The 19,461-nt window shown below is 36.8% G+C and overlaps 1 protein-coding gene across 4 annotated transcripts in view; it reads right to left on the reverse strand.

Moving 5' to 3' along the window:
* Positions 1-4,874: 4,874 nt before the first annotated feature.
* Xrcc4 (X-ray repair cross complementing 4) overlaps positions 4,875-19,461 on the reverse strand; it is a 270,348-nt gene continuing 255,761 nt past the window's right edge. For all 4 annotated transcript variants that reach the window (XM_074077152.1, XM_020167077.2, XM_020167082.2 and 1 more), the window contains one exon: positions 4,875-5,456. In XM_074077152.1, coding sequence (XP_073933253.1) covers positions 5,345-5,456 — 112 coding nt within the window. In that variant the 3' untranslated portion in view covers positions 4,875-5,344. The remainder of the gene's footprint in view (positions 5,457-19,461) is intronic.

A 19,461-nucleotide genomic window follows, 5' to 3' on the forward strand; every position in this document is an offset into this window, starting at 1 on the left:
GAAAAAAAACAAATTGGAGGGTGTGCATATGATCAAATACATTATATACATGTATGGAAATGTCATAAGGAAATCTATTATTTTATACAATTAAAAAATGAGAACAAGTTCATTCAATAACTGTTCATTCAGGTTAATATCTAAACTCTTAGTGCCAAATTCAAGAGTCTTGGTGGACAGCTTACCCTACCTTCTCAGTCTGTGCTTCACTGAACATGCACACTTACTCCTCTGTGCCTTGCACACGGCTGAGCTTATGTACAACCACCAGGCAAACTCAAGTGATTCCTACAGTGCAGCTCAAACTTCATCTGTCTCCTTTTCAGGTTTCTTTTGGTTTCAACCTCTTCTCCCTGAACTCTTCCAAAGAAATAAGAGCAGCCTGATTTTCCGCTGTGCACTGTGAACATCCTGGGCACACGTCACACATCTGGATTATATACATGGCCACTTTCTTCCTTTATCTAGACTTTGAAACTCCCAGAGAGGCAAGAGTAATATCTTCTTCATTTTTATATGTCTAGTGCCTGGAAGAATACTTGGGACAAAGTGTTCAGTAAATGTTTGATGAATGAATCAACATACATACACATACATTTAGGACTTGTCTTCTAACTATATTTGAGAACTTTGTGACAAGCTGTAGGCCCCATGTCCTTGAATGTAGTTCAAATTTCAAATTCTTGGAACAAAAAAAATTTATTACTGATACAAATGATCATGAAAATGAAAGAAAACATTGGCTACTGTTACCTAAAAATCTTTAGTTAACATTTGCTGATTGTACACAATTATGAAAGTTACTGATATCATGTATAATAGGCTAGGGCTGTAGTGGAAAAATGAAAATGATCTTCAGAAATGGAAATATTTTACATAGAATTAAAAAAACTAATATTTTATTATATCCTTTTTTCTCTGTACTTCCTCAAATACCATAACTCTTGCAAAATGTAAAATTTATATTAAATATACTTAGTCTTTGGGTAATAAATTTTTGTATATCCAAATTAGTTGTAAAAGTTGTAATATTCCAAATCTTAAGGAAAGACAACCAGTTTATAGCCATGATAGAGGAATTCAAATTTTGTCTTTGGGGGTATAATCTGAATAAGTAAGTCATTACATGAATACATCATCATATTCAAAACACTCAGACTTTTCTTTTGTATAAAAAAACTTTTTTTAGTAGTATAGGGGATTGAACCTAGGTCCCAGCACTTGTTAGGAAGCATTCTACCACTTGAGATAGGCCCGCAGCCCTGAATAGGAAAAATATTTTCCTCTGAAATTCTACATTTCCTATACTTTGGTGGAGAGAGCCATCCCCTGCCGTTAGTCATATTGCTTCCTTAGATGACTCATATTTTCAGCCATGTGTAGTTTTGTCTGGAAGTCCATGCCATTCTGAACATGCCATTATATGTGCAGTAAGGGGTAAAAAATATTCTTTCTAATATTTAGCACTTGGGAAATGTGTTACATAGAAACATGTTTCATGACTACTTGATTAAAAACAGGGGATGAACAAAAGAATGAGACTGCTAAGTTGAGAAAGTGACAGGAATAGGGAGAAACGGGGAGAAAGAAGAGAGGAGAAGAGACAAGAAAGAAAGAGGCACACATATCAGGCAGGAGGCTGGACTAAATGGAGACTCATTGTCAGTGGGAAATTCTTGTAGTACGAAAGTCTGAACACTTTAAAGAATAGCAGTATGGTAAAATAAAATATAACTTTCTTGCTTTCTTTGAGCTTAGTATACTCTCTGTAACCTGCACCTTCAATAAATTGCTACACACAGAAATTTGAGTGCTTTTGTCATAAAAATCAAAGGAGATAACTTCTATGGTTAGGTTGGCACAGAGGTGAGAAAGAAGAAAGTCAGTATAGGTAAAACTTAAATGAGATTCAGAGCCCAGAAGAAGCAGGAATCCAGAACAGAAGTGACTATGAAAATATAATCTACAGAAATTTGCAAATATATTCAGAACAGCATCAGACTTAGAAAGGACCAAGAATAAGGAGCTTTGAAAGAAAGGGTCAACTTGGCAGATAATCTGAATATACATAACTCTGTATGATTAATTATGTGTGGATTTATAGTGGAATAGCAACAACCATAATAAGAGCTTCTTCCATACATACATCATGTATAGGATGGCCTCTTCAGCAAACCCAAGTTCTTCCCCTGGTCCCATGCCGCTATGGCTAAGTGAGGCAGGGTCCTAGGCATATTTCCTGTGCATCGCTTCAAAATCCTCTGGGCCTCACTTGAATGCCAACAATTCTCTGGTACTCAGTTTCTGGTAGGCTTTGCCTGCTTCAAGTAGGTGCAATTGAGAAGTATGCTTTTCTTATTTTCTATCCTAGGGCTTCTCCATGGCTATCTCATGGGTCACCTACAAAAATGTGTGGTGTATTCACAAATGGGCATCTGGAAGGATGAAGTGGCAATGCTTCTAGACTACCCCTGAGCAATAGGAAATGGCGACCAATGGATAAATACTTCTCCTTTTTGCCCCTACATGCATATTTCTGAAAAGATTCTCAAAGTGTTTCTCTGGAGATTCTGGTGGATGGAGCATACGACACTCACAGGGATGGCTATCTTGATAAGGCAAGCTTGCCTTGGCTTCTCCTTCTTTCCTGTTTTATGCTCCAATCTTGCAGTTTTGATCCCTGAGAGCACATCCCCAAGTACATTGCTTTTATACAAGCACTTGTCTTGGGCTCATCTTTTGGAGAAAAGCAAGTAAGGCATTCCTAGAAGGGTCTTTATGAGATGGTTCCATAAAAATTATTTAACCCACCTATGTATATTTGACTGGCTGTATTATTTCTAAGATTGCAGCTAAGTTAAAAATACTTTCTAAATCTTTCCATTTACTAGTACTTAGGCCACCAAAATTCCTCCTGCCCTGAAGGCAGTAACACACAATATCAAGATGGGTACAGGACTCTAATCTTTCTCTCCTTTCCTGAAGAACCAAGAGACTTTAGGGACAATCACCCTCATTTAGAAAGGATCATTCTTTTTGAGATTGTGAGTTGAGATTAGGATGAAAGGGCTCCCAAAAGAAGGAAGAAAAAAGTCAACATATGAACAATACAATTCATATTTGATTTTATTCAAATAGAGGAAAGGAAAATCAGAAAAAGAAGATAACAGTGGACAAAGGACAGAATAATCTGAAAGGAAAAAGGTAAGTCAAAGGTTGTCTGGACAATTCTGGGTCAAATAGATAAGAAAGATTTGCCAGTTAGGAAGACAGACAGTGAATGATCACTTAAAGTAGCCACAAAGCTTTCCTTTTCTAATGAAGTCATAGAAAACATCATTTTAGGTTAGTTCATAGAACACTTACAAATGAAATCTGCTCTTCTGAAAAGCACTTACCAGAAGTTGTCAGATCACGAATGAAAAATTTAAATTCATATGAACAGCTACAAATGGATGCATGAATAGTTCTTTTGTGATTATGTCACTCTCTCTCACAAAATCATTTGAAATGAGTACAAAATATAGGTACTTGGTTTTTGGGTTTCTTAACTTATAGGTAAATTCATGAGGTCTTTCCTTCAATTTAGATGTCAACTGTATAATTTTACTTGAAGAATTCTATAAATATTGATTGCAAGAATGACAGAGACACGAAAATACGATGGTTGGTTGTTCTTCTGTGCTATATCTAGCATAAGCCCTCTTACCTGGCCTCTTTCCCCATTTCACACTGAAATAGGGTCCCATGACCTGTCATTTTCTGGAGCTCATACTTTCCTATAGAAGTGCTACAGATCTCAATTCTTTTCATATCTTCATTACATAACTTGGCTACTGTTCACATTCCCCAATAAGCCTGAACAACATTTTTCCCGGGGATGTCTTCATTTTAGTGAGTCATGATCACAAATCTAGGCATTAATCTTACGTCTCTCCCCTCCCCACACTGCCCACAATATCTTCTATACTCTCATATGATCCTTGGTAGATACCTCATCTTCAGTTCAGTCTTCAGTTTCTCCCAATTTCTTTTCATGGCTGGGATATATCTCTACTTTGTGTGTGCTAAAACATCCAAAGATAGGTATAGTCATCTGTATTTGAAAATTCCAAAATGTATCAAGATTTGATACAAAGTAATAATTTCTCAGAAAGTTTAAGAACTTCTCTTGTGACAAATTAATGACAAATTATATGTATATGTGTGTGTTACATTTGTGTGCACATGTATATCTACATATCAATACCTGTCATAAATTTGGCTTAGAAAGAACTACAGTAACTTCGGAGATACAATGGGATTCAAAACCACACACAATCTAGGGTGATATAGGTTGACAATATGGACAATGAAGAAATGAGTGTTGAAGATTGAGTTTGGGGCAATCAAACATTCAACTGGTAGTAAAGGAGAAGGAACCAGCCAAGAAGTCTAAAAAATGAGTGACCCCAAAAAAAGAGGAGTACAAAGAACATATGTTATTGTAAAAGTCAAGTGGAGAAACTGTTTATTGAGAAGTAATCCACTTTATCAGTGTGCTAAGGACTGAGAATGGACCAATCACTGGATTTGACAACATGGTAGTCATTAATTTTGAGTAGCTTGGAGGGAATAGATATTCAAATGCAAACCAGTGAAGAATCAGAGGTTAGGAAGTAAAACTAACAAGTATAAAAAAATAGTATTACTGGTGATACACACAGCAAGGTCTTTGTTTTCAAGTATAACAATCCCTGAAAAATATGCCTTCTTTTGACACAAAAAGGGGTAACATTTATGTTAGTAAGCACTTTTTAAGGTATTTTATTTTATTTTTCTACTATAAAGGAAGAGGTTAGGGTAAATAACACATTTTATCAAGAACACAAAAATTTCAGTGTATCAAAAATTTTATTATCAGTTTATGTACAAAGTAAAGATATATTTTACATATCATTCCACAAATTAAAATCCCAATCATGTTGATCAAAATATAAACATCTAAAAAGAACTGCAGACATTTCCATTTTTCCTATTTCCAAAGATTTCCTAGATAGGACATTAGACATTTACCACACATACTATGTATTAATGAATACAATAAATGTGTCCCTTGCAGCAAAAGTATGAGATTGATTATAAGAAAGTGAGTTAATATTTTGAGTAATGGGCCACTTTCATTGAATCATATCTTCATATACATACATAATTCATTTTGCACAATGGACTCAACTAAGTGTGTATGAAATTAAGTTGTAAGGTACAGTAATAGTTACTGCTGGGCTGAAAATTTGGATTTTGGTTTTGAAGAAATGAATAGAAAACATGGTTTAGTGAACACCAAAGTAGCTTTTCAGGACTGTTAAATCTCATCAAAGAGGTCTTCTGGACTGCTGTTTTTCAGAGTTTCTAAAGACATGTTATCAGCTGAGATGTGCTCCTTTTTCGATGTCTCAGAAAGTGAAGGGGCAAGCCTAGAGTAAAAAGAAAATCAAGATAGTTTTTAAAAAAAATTTCATTGTAGAATCAAAGAAAATGAAGACACATATAAGTTAAATCCTGTTTCAGAATGATTTAGAGATTTATTTCTCTAAGCTGTTATCTATAAGGAAAAAGCGATTAAGGGAATTTAATTTCTTTAATTGCTTAAGAATTAATCTGTCTCCATACTGAGATAATAGGAATTCAAGGCTTATACTGACAATCAAGGTCAGGAAATAAAACTTCCTATCCTCCAGGCTGTAATCATGGTTAGGCAAAGATATAGAAAGTTTCTCAGGCATTCCTTTAATGATTCAAAAACAATTTATTTTTTCTTTATCTCCCTTAAGTTTTACCTTTTAACATCTACTTTAATATCTTAGCAGTAGATTTCTGGTCACATGAATTTCCTCTAGTGGTCAATTGATTAGTTGATTAGATGTATATAACTAAAATGACTCTCACATTCGTGGCAGTTGTTGAAGAGATGTTATTGTCCAACATTCAATTATTGAATCTATATATCTTCATTTAGTAAACTTTTTTGAGGTCTAGCACTATAGCTATTGTTTCCTGGACTGACCTCTCTTGTATATAAATGTTTCTTCCAGGGAAGACTGGCTTGCTCACTGCCATGACCACTGTTACTGGTGCTCAGAAGGATGGGCTGGAGGATAACATAGCTCAATCAGAAGTAAAGCTCAGGAGCACATAGTTATAAACCTTGTCAGCGGGTTTCAATGGAACCTGAATAAAATGTCCTCAGTATTAACAGTTAAAGATGCCTTCAGGGACAATTACGATTAGGCTCAGTCAACTCAGTCATATTCAGTAATATTTCTATATTCCAACTTCAAAGGCATTGGTGGAATCATAGCTAAATGAGTATGAGACTTGAAGTTAGAATACATAGGTTGGAATTCATCTGTACTTCTTATTAGTGATGTGACTTTGGGCAAGTCATTTAACCTGACAGGGCTTCCATTCTCTCACCTGTAAAACTGACATATTATCTGCCTCAGAGGTGGTCTAAAGATTAAATGATGTAATGTAAAGGAAGATGCTTGTAAATTCCTACAAAACATTTGAAATATATTATTGTTAGCTGCTAATGTTTCCTGCTAATAGTAGAATAAATGCATAACCAACTAAAATCCCCAAATATCAAGTATATGTGGATGATGAGCATTTAAAAACCGCTGTATCTGTACTTAGTTGCACAGACTATTAGAAATGAATCTGCCAGATGTTTCTCCATGGCCTCTTGACTGCATACAATTAGCCACTGTTGGCTACTACAAGACCTGGGATGGTTCTGTCTTATCCTGAGCAAGCCAAATGAAGATGGTATCCTCATAGGAATGCCATAGTGCTAGGCATCAATGCATTATTAAGATGGTAAGTACTACCCTCTGGGAGTTGCAATCTTAAAATTAACAATAAGCACAATTATAATTATTATAATGGGTAACTCAGTATCTAAAATATATTCTAAAGGAGCAGAAAATGATACAGCACAAATAAACTCAAAACACATCAAACATTTTTCTCTGACCCTAAAAGTCTTATTGCTTTTAGGCAAGAGAGAATTGGATTATTTCAATTAAAAAGTCAGACTTGGAAAGGCCTCTACAATTTTTTTCCTTGTCTAAACAGTGTACAAACAGAAGACAGATATCTATTGAGTTTTTAAAAAAGTAGCAAAAGACAAAAGCAACACTCTCAAGTGACAAGTTTGATGCAAACAGATTTCTAGTGCTCCATTTATGGATGCCATCTCATTCAAAGTCATAAGGTACTTACAAAATAGATTTTGATGCTTGTTCATAGTTCCTAGTCATAAAAGTGCCCAGGAAGAATTATTCAATGAAAGATCATTGTTCTACAGTTTTCATATGCATGGTGAGTCAACAGAGTAAAAATAGTTCCCTTTAGCGGTACTAAGGTTGGAACTCAGGGCCTTGAGCTTGCTAGGCAAGTGTGCAATCACTTGAACCATACCCCCAGTCTCCAGGGTCTTTTTGTTTGTTTGTCTTTGGTGGTGCTGGAGTTTGAACTCCAGGCTTCCAGCTAGGTAAGAGGTGCTATATCACCTGAACCATGCTTCCAGGCCTTTTTTTGCTCTGGTTATTTGGAGATAGGGTCTCACTTTTTGCCCAGGCTGGCCTGGACCATTTTACACTTCCTGAGAAAGCTGGGATGACAGGTACACACCACCACACCAGCTTTTTTCCCATTGATATGGGGATTTCACACACCTTTTGCCTGGGCTGGCCTAGAACTACAATCTTCTCAATCTCAGCCTCTTACATAGTTTGGGATGACAGGCACACATCACTGTGCCTAGCTATTGGTTGAGACAGGGCCTTTGTGACTTTTTGCTGGGGCTGGTCTCAAACTAGGAGCTTCCTGATCTCTGCCCCATGTAACTAAGATTACAGGCAATAGCCACTGGGACTGGGCTCCCAACATCTTTTAAAATGATATTTTCAGAAAATGAGTGATTTTGTTAAGGACATTTTTGCATACTTTAAAGTGGCATTACTATGGCTAGAATAGCAATCTTTTCTTTTTCAAATGAGAAGCATTTAGTACTGTTCAGAGTAAATTGCTTGAATATTCTGAGAATACTACTGAAGCATTTCAAGGGGTCAACCAGAGCAAATGTAGAAGTCCAGAAAATTGTGTAATGACTGATGAGATCATGACACTTAAAAATATCATGCTCATTTTCCTTCTCACACAAACAATGATGCTGAAATAAAAAAAAAATCAATTTCACATGCCCTAACTATGTCTCTACCTAGGCAAAAGACCTGGAATGTGTTATATCTTATCCTATACAAGCATACATAAAATTCAATTCCAGGTGAATTAAACACTTAAATGAGAATGTCAAATCTTTAAAGCTTTTAGAAATAAGTAAGGGAGAATATCTTTAGTATCTTGGGATAAGGAAGTTTAAGGTAGAAATGGAAAAAATGTAAAGATAGATAAACTCAATCACATAGAAGTAAGAACTTGTTTGATCCCCAGCACCACCAAAAAAAAAAAAGTACTTCTATTTATATATAGATACCTTAAAGATACAGTATATCTTTACAAGTCATACAATATAAGATTATGTAACATCTGCTACTAATGAAAGATTAATACCCAAAGAACTACTAAAAACAATTTTTTAAAATCCAGCATAAAAAACATATGCTGAAGGCTACAAGAACTTCTAAGAAAGAAGAGGGCAGTGGGAGTAAATAAGCATATGATAATAATTTCAGTTTCATTAGTGACCAAATTAAAACCACTGGAAGATATTTTATACCAGATTAGCAAAAATTAATTGTGTAAAAATATCAAGGATTTCAAAGGATGCAAAATAAATAGATAAATCATTGCTGATGCAATTGCAAACATTCAAAACCACTTTGGAAAACCATTAGGCATTAAATGGCAAGGAGGGGAGATTCCAAGATGGCGGCTAGAGGGAAGAAGCAGAAAGCGAGCCTTCTATAGTGAAATCTTGGAGAGATGCTGGAGACACACTTTGCAGGCATAATCACTGAGAAGAGGCATAACTTTGACCCCTCCACACCTCCAGCCAGCACAGAGAATCTCCACTTTACGTTAAACAGAGAAAACAGGAGGGACCCCAGGGCCGCCAGTCGCCCAGGCCCTGACAGCTTGGGAAGACGCCAACCAGCTTACTGTCAATTAGTACACTAACGCTCCCTGTTTATACCTTTGAAACTTTCTTCTCTGATACCTTGTTCTGTTTTCTCCTTCTTGTCTGTGTATTTGTTTTCCCCCTTTCTTTTTTTTTTTTTTTTTTTTTTTTTTTTTTTCATTTTTCTTTTATTATTCATATGTGCATACAAGGCTTGGTTCATTTCTCCCCCCTGCCCCCACCCCCTCCCTTACCACCCACTCCGCCCCCTCCCGCTCCCCCCCTCAATACCCAGCAGAAACTATTTTGCCCTTATCTCTAATTTTGTTGTAGAGAGAGTATAAGCAATAATAGGAAGGAACAAGGGGTTTTGTTGGTTGAGATAAGGATAGCTATACAGGGCATTGACTCACATTGATTTCCTGTGTGTGGGTGTTACCTTCTAGGTTAATTCTCTTTGATCTAACCTTTTCTCTAGTTCCTGGTCCCCTTTTCCTATTGGCCTCATTTGCTTTAAGGTATCTGCTTTAGTTTCTCTGTGTTAAGGGCAACAAATGCTAGCTAGTTTTTTAGGTGTCTTACCTATCCTCACCCCTCCCTTGTGTGCTCTCGCTTTTATCATGTGCTCATAGTCCAATCCCCTTGTTGTGTTTGCCCTTGATCTAATGTCCACATATGAGGGAGAACATACGATTTTTGGTCTTTTGAGCCAGGCTAACCTCACTCAGAATGATGTTCTCCAATTCCATCCATTTACCAGCGAATGATAACATTTCGTTCTTCTTCATGGCTGCATAAAATTCCATTGTGTATAGATACCACATTTTCTTAATCCATTCGTCAGTGCTGGGGCATCTTGGCTGTTTCCATAACTTGGCTATTGTGAATAGTGCCGCAATAAACATGGATGTGCAGGTGCCTCTGGAGTAACAGTCTTTTGGGTATATCCCCAAGAGTGGTATTGCTGGATCAAATGGTAGATCGATGTCCATCTTTTTAAGTAGCCTCCAAATTTTTTTCCAGAGTGGTTGTACTAGTCTACATTCCCACCAACAGTGTAAAAGGGTTCCTTTTTCCCCGCATCCTCGCCAACACCTGTTGGTGGTGGTGTTGCTGATGATGGCTATTCTAACAGGGGTGAGGTGGAATCTTAGTGTGGTTTTAATTTGCATTTCCTTTATTGCTAGAGATGGTGAGCATTTTTTCATGTGTTTTCTGGCCATTTGAATTTCTTCTTTTGAGAAAGTTCTGTTTAGTTCACATGCCCATTTCTTTATTGGTTCATTAGTTTTGGGAGAATTTAGTTTTTTAAGTTCCCTGTATATTCTGGTTATCAGTCCTTTGTCTGATGTATAATTGGCAAATATTTTCTCCCACTCCGTGGGTGTTCTCTTCAGTTTAGAGACCATTTCTTTTGATGAACAGAAGCTTTTTAGTTTTATGAGGTCCCATTTATCTATGCTATCTCTTAGTTGCTGTGCTGCTGGGGTTTCATTGAGAAAGTTTTTACCTATACCTACTAACTCCAGAGTATTTCCTACTCTTTCTTGTATCAACTTAAGAGTTTGGGGTCTGATATTAAGATCCTTGATCCATTTTGAGTTAATCTTGGTATAGGGTGATATACATGGATCTAGTTTCAGTTTTTTGCAGACTGCTAACCAGTTTTCCCAGCAGTTTTTGTTGAAGAGGCTGCTATTTCTCCATCGTATATTTTTAGCTCCTTTGTCAAAGATAAGTTGCTCATAGTTGTGTGGCTTCATATCTGGATCCTCTATTCTGTTCCACTGGTCTTCATGTCTGTTTTTGTGCCAGTACCATGCTGTTTTTATTGTTATTGCTTTGTAATATAGTTTGAAGTCAGGTATTGTGATACCTCCTGCATTGTTCTTTTGACTGAGTATTGCCTTGGCTATTCGTGGCCTCTTGTGTTTCCATATAAATTTCACAGTAGATTTTTCAATCTCATTAATGAATGTCATTGGAATTTTGATGGGAATTGCATTAAACATGTAGATTACTTTGGGGAGTATCGACATTTTTACTATGTTGATTCTACCAATCCATGAGCATGGGAGATCTCTCCACTTTCTATAGTCTTCCTCAATCTCTTTCTTCAGAAGTGTATAGTTTTCCTTGTAGAGGTCTTTCACATCTTTTGTTAGGTTTACACCTAGGTATTTGATTTTTTTGGAGGCTATTGTAAATGGAATTGTTTTCATACATTCTTTTTCAGTTTGCTCATTGTTAGTGTATAGAAATGCTAATGATTTTTCTATGTTGATTTTATATCCTGCTACTTTACTATAGCTATTGATGATGTCTAGAAGCTTCTGAGTAGAGTTTTTTGGGTCTTTAAGGTATAGGATCATGTCGTCTGCAAATAGGGATATTTTGACAGTTTCTTTACCTATTTGTATTCCTTTTATTCCTTCTTCTTGCCTAATTGCTCTGGCTAGGAATTCCAGTACTATGTTGAATAGGAGTGGAGATAGTGGGCATCCTTGTCTGGTTCCTGATTTTAGAGGGAACGGTTTTAATTTTTCTCCGTTAAGTATAATGCTGGCTGTAGGTTTGTCATATATAGCTTTTATAATGTTGAGGAACTTTCCTTCTATTCCTAGTTTTCTTAGAGCTTTTATCATGAAATGATGTTGGATCTTATCAAAGGCTTTTTCTGCGTCTATTGAGATGATCAAGTGGTTTTTGTCTTTGCTTCTGTTAATGTGGTTTATTACGTTTATTGATTTTCGTATGTTGAACCACCCCTGCATCCCTGGGATGAAGCCTACCTGGTCGTGGTGGATAATCTTTTTGATGTGTTGCTGAATTCGGTTTGCCATTATTTTGTTGAGGATTTTTGCATCAATGTTCATTAAGGAGATTGGCCTATAGTTCTCCTTTTTGGAGGTGTCTTTGCCTGGTTTTGGGATAAGTGTAATAGTGGCTTCATAAAATGTGTTTGGCAGTTTTCCTTCCCTTTCTATTTCATGGAACAGTTTAAGGAGGGTTGGTATCAGTTCTTCTTTAAAGGTCTGATAGAATTCAGCAGAGAATCCATCAGGTCCTGGACTTTTCTTTTTGGGGAGACTCTTGATTGCTGCTTCAATTTCATTTTGTGTTATAGGTCTATTCAGGTCCCCCTTTCTTTAACTTCTTGCTTTCCATCTAGCTCACCCTTCCATTCTAAATATTACCATTGTTATTATTACAAGCTAGAAAATACTTAATTGCACACAGTACAGGGACAGTAACAACACCAAAGACAATGACGAGAAGACAGAAAAAACAAGGAAACCAGTTTCCCCACAGCAAAAAATTAGTACAGGAACCAGAGGGGAATGAAGAAAACAGATACTCAGATCCAGACTCAAACAAAATGAAGATAAACTATGCCAAAGGACCCAATGAAGCCCACAAGAATAATTTAAAAGAAGACATACTACAGGTACTCAATGAGAATTTTATAGAGATGACACTGGATAGGGTCAACCAAAATGTACAGGAGACACTCAAGAAATTCCAAGACAACAAAAATAGAGAATTTGAAAAAGCAAAAGAAGAAATAAAAGAAACCATAGAAGCACGGTATAAACACCAAAGTGAAACAGAGAACACGATGAATAAAAGGATAAATGAACTCAGGACAAAAATTGACAACATTAAAGAGGAAACCACCCAGGATATGGAAAACCTCATAAAAAAGAACGAAACAGAACTGCAAAACAAAACAGAAGGCCAATCCAGCAGAATAGAACAAACAGAAGACAGAATCTCAGAACTTGAAGATGAAATGGTGATTAAAGGAAAAACCAAAGAAATATTAATTAAACAACTCAAGACCTGTGAAAAGAAAATGCAAGAACTCACCAACTCCATCAAAAGACCAAACTTGAAAATAATGGGCATCGAAGAAGGAGAAGAGGTGCAAGCGAAGGGAATGCGTAATATATTCAACAAAATAATAACGGAAAATTTCCCAAATCTAGAGAAAGATATTCCCATACAAATGCAAGAGGCCTCCAGGACACCAAACAGACCAGATCAAAATAGAACTACCCCACGACATATCATCATTAAAACAACAAGTTCAGAAAGTAAGGAAAGAATATTGAAGGCTGTAAGAGAGAAAAAACAAGTAACATACAAAGGTAAACCCATCAAAATCACAGCAGACTTCTCAACAGAAATATTAAAAGCAAGAAGAGTGTGGGGTGAGATCTTCCGGGCACTGAATGAAAATAACTTTAACCCCAGGATACTCTACCCACCAAAACTATCATTTAAAATAGATGGAGCAATAAAAATCTTCCATGATAAGCAGAAACTAAAACAATATGTGTCCACAAAGCTACCACAAAAGATTCTGCAAGGGATTCTGCATGCAGAAAGTGAAACCCAACATAACCATGAAAAGACAGGAAGCACCAAACTACAGGATAAGAAAAAGCAAGACAGTAGAAAGTAACCTCAACTTAGGTACACACAATCGAACCTTCAAACAACTAAGACAACTAAATGACAGGAATCACCACACACCTATCAGTACTAACACTTAATGTTAACGGACTTAATTCACCCATCAAAAGGCACCGCTTGATGAAATGGATTAAAAAGGAAGATCCAACAATTTGTTGCTTACAGGAGACCCATCTCACTGACAGAAATAAGCATAGGCTTAGGATAAAAGGCTGGAAGAAGATTTACCAAGCCAATGGCCCCCGAAAACAGGCAGGAGTAGCAAACTTATCTCTGACAAAGTAGACTTCAAACGTACATTGATCAAACGAGATAAAGAAGGACATTCCATACTAATAAAAGGGGAAATAGACCAAAAGGAAATAATAATTATCAACCTGTATGCACCCAATGTCAACGCACCCAATTTCATCAAACATACCCTGAAAGACCTAAAAGCATATAGAAACGCCAACACAGTGGTCATGGGAGACTTTAACACCCCATTATCATCAATAGATAGGTCATCCAAACAAAAAATCAATAAAGAAATCCAAGATCTAAAATATGCAATAGATCAAATGGACCTAGTTGATGTCCACAGAACATTTCATCCAACTTCTACACAATATACATTCTTCTCAGCAGCCCATGGAACCTTCTCCAAAATAGATCATATCCTAGGGCACAAAGCAAGTCTCAGCAAATATAAGAAAACAGAAATAATACCGTGCATACTATCTGACCACAATGCAGTAAAAGTAGAACTCAACGACAAAAGGAAAGACAAAAAACATGCAAACAGCTGGAAACTAAATAACTCATTACTTAATGAAGAATGGATCATCAATGAAATAAAAGAGGAAACTAAAAAGTTCCTGGAAGTCAATGAAAATGAAAACACAACCTACTGGGACCTATTGGACACAGCTAAGGAAGTTCTGAGAGGAAAGTTTATAGCCATGAGTGCATATGTTAAAAAGACTGAAAGATATAAGCAACTTATCTTTGACAAATGAGCTAAAAATATACGATGGAGAAATAGCAGCCTCTTCAACAAAAACTGCTGGGAAAACTGGTTAGCAGTCTGCAAAAAACTGAAACTAGATCCATGTATATCACCCTATACCAAGATTAACTCAAAATGGATCAAGGATCTTAATATCAGACCCCAAACTCTTAAGTTGATACAGGAAAGAGTAGGAAATACTCTGGAGTTAGTAGGTATAGGTAAGAACTTTCTCAACAAAACCCCAGCAGCACAGCAACTAAGAGATATAGCATAGATAAATGGGACCTCATAAAACTAAAAAGCTTCTGTTCATCAAAAGAAATGGTCTCTAAACTGAAGAGAACACCCACAGAGTGGGAGAAAATATTTGCCAACTATACATCAGACAAAGGACTGATAACCAGAATATACAGGGAACTTAAAAACTAAATTCTCCCAAAACTAATGAACCAATAAAGAAATGGGCACGTGAACTAAACAGAACTTTCTCAAAAGAAGAAATTCAAATGGCCAGAAAACACATGAAAAAATGCTCACCATCTCTAGCAATAAAGGAAATGCAAATTAAAACCACGCTAAGATTCCACCTCACCCCTGTTAGAATAGCCATCATCAGCAACAACACCAACAACAGGTGTTGGCGAGGATGTGGAGAAAAAGGAACCCTCTTACACTGTTGGTGGGGATGTAGACTAGTACAACCACTCTGGAAAAACATTTGGAGGCTACTTAAAAAGCTGGACATCGATCTACCATTTGATCCAGCAATACCACTCTTGGGGATATACCCAAAAGACTGTTACTCCAGAGGCACCTGCACATCCATGTTTATTGCGGCACTATTCACAATAGCCAAGTTATGGAAACAGCCAAGATGCCCCAGCACTGACGAATGGATTAAGAAAATGTGGTATCTATACACAATGGAATTTTATGCAGCCATGAAGAAGAACGAAATGTTATAATTCACTGGTAAATGGATGGAATTGGAGAACATCAATCTGAGTGAGGTTAGCCTGGCCCAAAAGACCAAAAATCGTATGTTCTCCCTCATATGTGGACATTAGATCAAGGGCAAACACAACAAGGGGATTGGACTATGAGCACATGATAAAAGCGAGAGCACACAAGGGAGGGGTGAGGATAGGTAAGACACCTAAAAAACTAGCTAGCATTTGTTGCCCTTAATGCAGAGAAACTAAAGCAGATACCTTAAAGCAACTGAGGCCAATAGGAAAAGGGGAACAAGTACTAGAGAAAAGGTTAGATAAAAAAGAATTAACCTAGAAGGTAACACTCACACACAGGAAATCAATGTGAGTCAATGCCCTCTATAGCTATTCTTATCTCAACCAGCAAAAACCCTTGTTCCTTCCTATTATTGCTTATACTCTCTCTTCAACAAAATTAGAAATAAGGGCAAAATAGTTTCTGCTGGGTATTGGGGGGGGGTGAGGGAGGGGGTGGAGTGGGTGGTAAGGGAGGGGGTGGGGGCAGGGGGGAGAAATGAACCAAGCCTTGTATGCACATATGAATAATAAAAGAAAAATGGAAAAAAAAAAAAGATCCCAAATCAATGACCTAATGATATATCTCAAACTCCTAGAAAAACAAGAACAAGCAAATCCCAAAACAAATAGAAGGAGAGAAATAAAAAAAATAAGAGTTGAAATCAACGAAATAGGAACCAAAAAAACATACAAAGAATTAATAAAACAAAAAGTTGGTTCTTTGAAAAAATAAACAAGATCGATAGACCCTTGGCAAACCTGACTAAAATGAGAGAAAAAACCCAAATTAGTAGAATCAGGAATGCAAAAGGGGAGGTAACAACAAACACCATGGAAGTCCAGGAAATCATCAGAGACTACTTTGAGAACCTATATTCAAATAAATTTGAAAATATAAAAGAAATGGACAGATTTCTAGATACATATGATCATCCAAAACTGAACCAAGAGGAAATTAATCACCTGAATAGACCTATAACACAAAATGAAATTGAAGCAGCAATCAAGAGTCTCCCCAAAAAGAAAAGCCCAGGACCTGATGGATTCTCTGCTGAATTCTATCAAACCTTTAAAGAAGAACTGATACCAACCCTCCTTAAACTGTTCCACGAAATAGAAAGGGAAGGAAAACTGCCAAACACATTTTATGAAGCCAGTAATACACTTATCCCAAAACCAGGCAAAGACACCTCCAAAAAGGAGAACTATAGTCCAATCTCCTTAATGAACACTGACGCAAAAATCCTCAACAAAATAATGGCAAACCGAATTCAGCAACAAATCAAAAAGATTATTCACCACGACCAAGTAGGCTTCATCCCAGGGATGCAGGGGTGGTTCAACATACGAAAATCAATAAATGTAATAAACCACATTAACAGAAGCAAAGACAAAAACCACTTGATCATCTCAATAGATGCAGAAAAAGCCTTTGATAAGATCCAACACCATTTCATGATAAATCTCTAAGAAAACTAGGAATAGTAGGAAAGTACCTCAACATTATAAAACCTATATATGACAAACCTACAGCCAGCATTATACTTAACGGAGAAAAACTGAAACCATTCCCTCTAAAATCAGGATCCAGACAAGGATGCCCACTATCTCCACTCCTATTCAACATAGTACTGGAATTCCTAGCCAGAGCAATTAGGCAAGAAGGAATAAAAGGAATACAAATAGGTAAAGAAATGGTCAAAATATCCCTATTTGCAGACGACATGATCCTATACCTTAAAGACCCAAAAAACTCTACTCAGAAGCTTCTAGACATCATCAATAGCTATGGCAAGGTAGCAGGATATAAAATCAACATAGAAAAATCATTATCATTTCTATACACTAACAATGAGCAAACTGAAAAAGAATGTATGAAAATAATTCCATTTACAATAGCCTCAAAAAAAATCAAATACCTAGGTGTAAACCTAACAAAAGATGTGAAAGACCTCTACAAGGAAAACTATACACTTCTGAAGAAAGAGATTGAGGAAGACTATAGAAAGTGGAGAGATCTCCCATGCTCATGGATTGGTAGAATCAACATAGTAAAAATGTCTATACTCCCAAAAGTAATCTACATGTTTAATGCAATTCCCATCAAAATTCCAATGACATTCATCAAAGAGATTGAAAAATCTACTGTTAAATTTATATGGAAACACAAGAGGCCACGAATAGCCAAGGCAATACTCAGTCAAAAGAACAATGCAGGAGGTATCACAATACCTGACTTCAAACTATATTACAAAGCAATAACAATAAAAATAGCATGGTACTGGCACAAAAACAGACATGAAGACCAGTGGAACAGAATAGAGGACCCAGATATGAAGCCACACAACTATAACCAACTTGTCTTTGACAAAGGAGCTAAAAATATACGATGGAGAAATAGCAGCCTCTTCAACAAAAACTGCTGGGAAAACTGGTTAGCAGTCTGCAAAAAACTGAAACTAGATCCATGTATATCACCCTATACCAAGATTAACTCAAAATGGATCAAGGATCTTAATATCAGACCCCAAACTTTAAAGTTGATACGGGAAAGAGTAGGAAATACTCTGGAGTTAGTATGTATAGGTAAGAACTTTCTTATCGAAACCCCAGCAGCACAGCAACTAAGAGATAGCATAGATAAATGGGACCTCATAAAACTAAAAAGCTTCTGTTCATCAAAAGAAATGGTCTCTAAACTGAAGAGAACACCCACAGAGTGGGAGAAAATATTTGCCAGCTATACATCAGACAAAGGAATGATAACCAGAATATATAGGGAACTTAAAAAACTAAATTCTCCCAAAACTAATGAACCAATAAAGAAATGGGCAAGTGAACTAAACAGAACTTTCTCAAAAGAAGAAATTCAAATGGCCAGAAAACACATGAAAAAGTGCTCACCATCTCTGGCCATAAAGGAAATGCAAATTAAAACCACACTAAGATTCCACCTCACCCCTGTTAGAATAGTCATCATCAGCAACACCACCAACAACAAGTGTTGGCGAGGATGTGGGGAAAAAGGAACCCTCTTACACTGTTGGTGGGAATGTAAACTAGTACAACCACTCTGGAAAAAAATTTGGAGGCTACTTAAAAAGCTAGACATGATCTACCATTTGATCCAGCAACACCACTTCTGGTGATATACCCAAAAGACTGTGATACAGGTTACTACAGAGGCACCTGCACACCCATGTTTATTGTGGCACTATTCACAATAGCCAAGTTATGGAAACAGCCAAGATACCCCACCACCGACGAATGGATTAAGAAAATGTGGTATCTATACACAATGGAATTTTATGCAGCCATGAAGAACGAAATGTTATCATTCACTGGTAAATGGATGGAAATGGAGAACATCATTCTGAGTGAGGTTAGCCTGGTCCAAAAGACCAAAAATCATATGTTCTCCCTCATATGTGGACATTAGATCAAGGGCAACACAACAAGGGGATTGGACTTTGAGCACATGATAAAAGTGAGAGCACACAAGGGAGGGGTGAGTATAGGTAAGACACCTAAAAACTTTGCTAGCATTTGTTGCCCTTAATGCAGAGAAACTAAAGCAGATACCTTAAAAGCAACTGAGGCCAATAGGAAAAGGGGACCAGGAACTAGACAAAAGGTAAGATCAAAAAGAATTAACCTAGAAGGTAATACACACGCACGGGAAGTTAATGTGAGTCAACTCCCTGTATAGCTATCCTTATCTCAACCAGATAAGGATATTATGGCTTATACTATCTGTACTAGAAAATTAGAGATAAGGGCAAAATAGTTTCTGCTGGGTATTGACGAGGTGGTTGGGAGAGGGAGGGGGTGGAGTGGGTGGTAAGGGAGGGGGT

This window comes from Castor canadensis, chromosome 6 (assembly GCF_047511655.1).
Source record: "Castor canadensis chromosome 6, mCasCan1.hap1v2, whole genome shotgun sequence".
NCBI classification, from domain to species: Eukaryota; Metazoa; Chordata; class Mammalia; order Rodentia; family Castoridae; genus Castor; species Castor canadensis.